General features: G+C 33.7%; 1 protein-coding gene across 1 annotated transcript in view; it reads left to right on the top strand.

Annotated features, from left to right (window-relative positions):
* The first annotated feature begins 422 nt into the window (after nt 1-422).
* LOC106477011 (ganglioside GM2 activator-like) overlaps nt 423-3,770 on the top strand; it is an 8,731-nt gene continuing 5,383 nt past the window's right edge. The window contains exons 1-2 of the mRNA XM_013937618.2: nt 423-561; nt 1,734-1,932. Of these exons, the coding sequence (XP_013793072.2) occupies nt 471-561; nt 1,734-1,932 (290 nt within the window). The 5' untranslated portion in view covers nt 423-470. The remainder of the gene's footprint in view (nt 562-1,733; nt 1,933-3,770) is intronic.

A 3,770-nucleotide genomic window follows, 5' to 3' on the forward strand; every position in this document is an offset into this window, starting at 1 on the left:
AGGTTTTGTATATTTGCTGTTATGTTCAACTTATATTAAAGTTTCTTTTCATTACCCATTCAAGCCGTCTCCAACCATTATTAGTCTCAAAGTGGGTTCCTCGTCATCGAATTTGACCAAGAGATTGAAATACACCTATCTATTGATTTTCAAATTATTTCAATAAAACAGATTTATTTACTCAAACACTGTGTAAATAAATGATACAACCAAGTATAAGTGTTTATTTGAGTAAATACTGAACGAGAGAATGAATTTTTGAAGAGGGTTCAACACGATACATTGTAAACGTAATGTCCTGTGGGGATATTACAGGAACCAACCGATAGCGTGGGTCATAGCGCTGTTTGAGATGAGCGAAAAGAAGCACTTAAACATTTGCGTTTGGTGGAAACGAAATGGTTCCAATTATACGTTTCTGAGTATTTCAAATTGTAAAATGAATACATTGTTTTATTTTATTCATGTAGATGATGCGCGCGTTGATAATCTTGTGTCTTACTGGAATGGCTCTTTCTGACATGCCATGGTCCTTTCAACCAACCTTTACATTTGATTGTGGTAAGTGCACATTTTATACATAACGATTAAATTTGCAGTACCTAAAATTTCTGTTTGTTTTAATTTATTGAAAGGAAAATAAAACAAGTTAGAAAGAGTTGAAGAGAAATAAACTATCCAACCTTTTGTATGAATTTATAAATAAGCCCTGATATAATAAACTCCTCCGAAGGCTCATCCTGAGGTCATTTTTAACAGAATAAAAAACGTGTAGTACAGATGTACAATCTCGTCTTGTTAGAATGGTCCACACTTTGGGTCCCCTGCTGGTACAGCGGTAAGTCTATGGATTTAGAACGCTAAAATCAGGGATTCGATTCTCCTCGGCTGACACAGCAAATAGCCCGATGTGGCTTTGCTATAAGAAAAATACACCTAACCCACATTTTGGTGATATAGATATTGTGTGAGTGGAAAAGGACACTTGATCTAACCGAGTTTTTATGTTTTATCAGGTATATGCCTTGAGTCCTAACTAAAATAAAACACTTGTAGTATCGCGGTATGAAGGTCCAGTATGTGACCTTGAAAAGCAGTCATATAAGTATTCTGATTTAGGTATATAATTCCGAGAAATGTACGCAAAATGTTAATTTAATGTTTATTTTTACATATATATACATGTTCGCGTGTGCGCGTACAAGGGAAAATAAATTGGTGTGAAATATCCGTAACTTTTGGTATGTTTTTACATTGACTGTTCACTGAGCTATCCATTATAATGTTCAAGTAATGTTCCTAACAGTTAATGATGCCTATTGAAGCTTAAAGCATATGAATAAGACTCTCGAAACCATGTTGTTAATAATATCACACATAATAATTCAGTTGTTGTTGTTGTTGTTTATCTTTGATATAAACTTTGAGTAATTTGGTATTCCAAATCGAACTTTACAAAGGTGTTCAAACAACAAGCGAAGAAGGAAGATGAATTCATCATCCCAACCAGAATGTTTGCTAAGTTAATTTGCAAAGAAAGCTAGTACGATCATTTAAAATTTATTCTTAAATTGCTAGGAATTACGCTATTTTATATATAACTTCTAACGTGTGTTTTCTAGAAGAACACGATGAACTCCCTGTTAAGTTTGCACAATTAAAAACTTCATTGGATTTCAAAGCATACAAACGTTTAATAACAACAACTTTTTATTTTATGTGACATTTTTCAGGTAAACCTGACAAATATATGGCTTTCGTAAGTTCCAGTATTACTCCCGACCCTATTCTGTACCCTGGGAGTGTTCGGGTGACACTGAATGCAAAGGTTTTAAAAGTCTTACCGGAAAGCAACTTTAAGATGAAGCTTACTTTGGTAAAACAGACTCCTTTTCCAATGGTAGTGCCATGTTTCAGGAACTTTGGATCTTGGTAAGGAATGTAATCTTACCACCATTACAACTTTAAACAAAATACCCACTTTTAATTCTTTCATAGATTGTTTAAGCAAAGTAGTCGTGACGAGATTTGGTTGAATAAGCGTTTCGAAACGTCGTCCTCTATACCGTCCATTCAACTACATTTCAACACACTTTTTAACATATAACATTCATCACTGGAATTTTAGTTGTATTATAACTTATTGTGTGTTGAGCTGTTGTAAGTTGACATAATTCATAACAATACTGCACTGTAGACGTCTTATTTCTCTAGATCACTTTACCGACAGAAATGAAACTATCATAATACAGATAAGGTTCCAATTTACGCTTAGAAACAAAAAGTTAAACGCATAACATGTCCAATACTTTTAAACACGTTTTTACATGTGCATAAAAAGGTGCGTGGTTTCTTGGAATGTGTAAAGATTGCAACGTGGTCCATGTTCAAATGCATTGGATAAGGCCCTAGAACTTTCTACAGGTCCATCTGTCGAATGTTGTAGGGTATTGTCTGTTTTTTTTTAATGCGATTTACCAAATGTTTTCGATCTTATACAATGTCGTAGGAATTTCTTTTTTGTCAGAGGGAATAACTAGTAATTTTAAAGAATGGAGATTTATAATATATAGATTGTAAATATCATTGTTGTTTTGGTCCAGATACAAATTTCTCTACTTGAGAAAGACTGCCGCTGCTCCCACTTGCTCCCTCTACACAAATCAAGATGGAGTGATCGTTCCCACTGCTCCTGCGCCACTAATAGTACATGTTTTTTTTGTTTGTTTTCTTACCTTCTATAACATCTATAAGTAACAATTAGATGACAATCGCCATTGTAAACAATGTTTAGACCATCATTAATATGTCGTACGTTTATGAAATTGAAGTTTACTTAATAAAGCATCTAGCGTTAAACAATGTTAAATATCTGTGTAAGCGTGTTTACGTAAACTACAAGCTATATTCATCCTTAGAGTTAAAAAATGTTAAACATCTGTGTAAGCGTGTTTACGTAACTTACAAGCTATATTCATCCTTAGAAGTATGAAGCTTCACGCAGTATTATACTTGGTTACTATTGTATCCTATTGTTGTGTTTCTCGTGGGTGTACGGAGGTTGTTTAAAGGAGAAGTTTGAATGTAGCCAATATCACAAAAGGCTCAGAGATGGAATCTAAGGCAATACGGACAACCTAATACTGACTTCGTGAATGAATGCATTGCTGTGTTTTTCAAAAATGTTTTTCTTTTTTCTTAACATTCAACTTTTTATCTGGAAGCGGGGATTTAATACCCCCACACCCTGTAGCACATCTATCCGCATATGCCTATGAATTATATAAATACATAATAGGTGTGTGTGTATATATATATGTGTGTGTGTGTGTATTTATAAATATCCTTTTTGGCAAAATTTTACAAACACATAAATGTAAAGGTATAGTGTCAGAATAAGAGGTAAAAGTAAATACACAAACACACATAGATAACTGAACATGTTGAGTTTTATAAATGAGAATTCTAATCAAACGAAAAGCACAAGGGAGAATATAGAAGAGACGAATGACTTAATAGAGATTGTAAAACAAAGTGTTATCGTTAAGAGCTCACATCAACTCTCTACCTGTGGACCGTTAGCGATTTCGAATCATTTGTAAAGTATATACAGCAAAGCAGCTCGTTTGGAAAGCATAAAAATTACAAAAGCTATACATATAATGCATAAAAGGGTAATTACGTATATCCTGCTAGTCCTAAGTTGCTACTGATGACTATGTCAAGGATATACGTAATTATCATGGTGCTAGTCCTAAGTTGCTACTGAT

The sequence above is a fragment of the Limulus polyphemus genome, unplaced genomic scaffold (assembly GCF_000517525.1).
Source record: "Limulus polyphemus unplaced genomic scaffold, Limulus_polyphemus-2.1.2 Scaffold12532, whole genome shotgun sequence".
Classification (NCBI taxonomy): domain Eukaryota; kingdom Metazoa; phylum Arthropoda; class Merostomata; order Xiphosura; family Limulidae; genus Limulus; species Limulus polyphemus.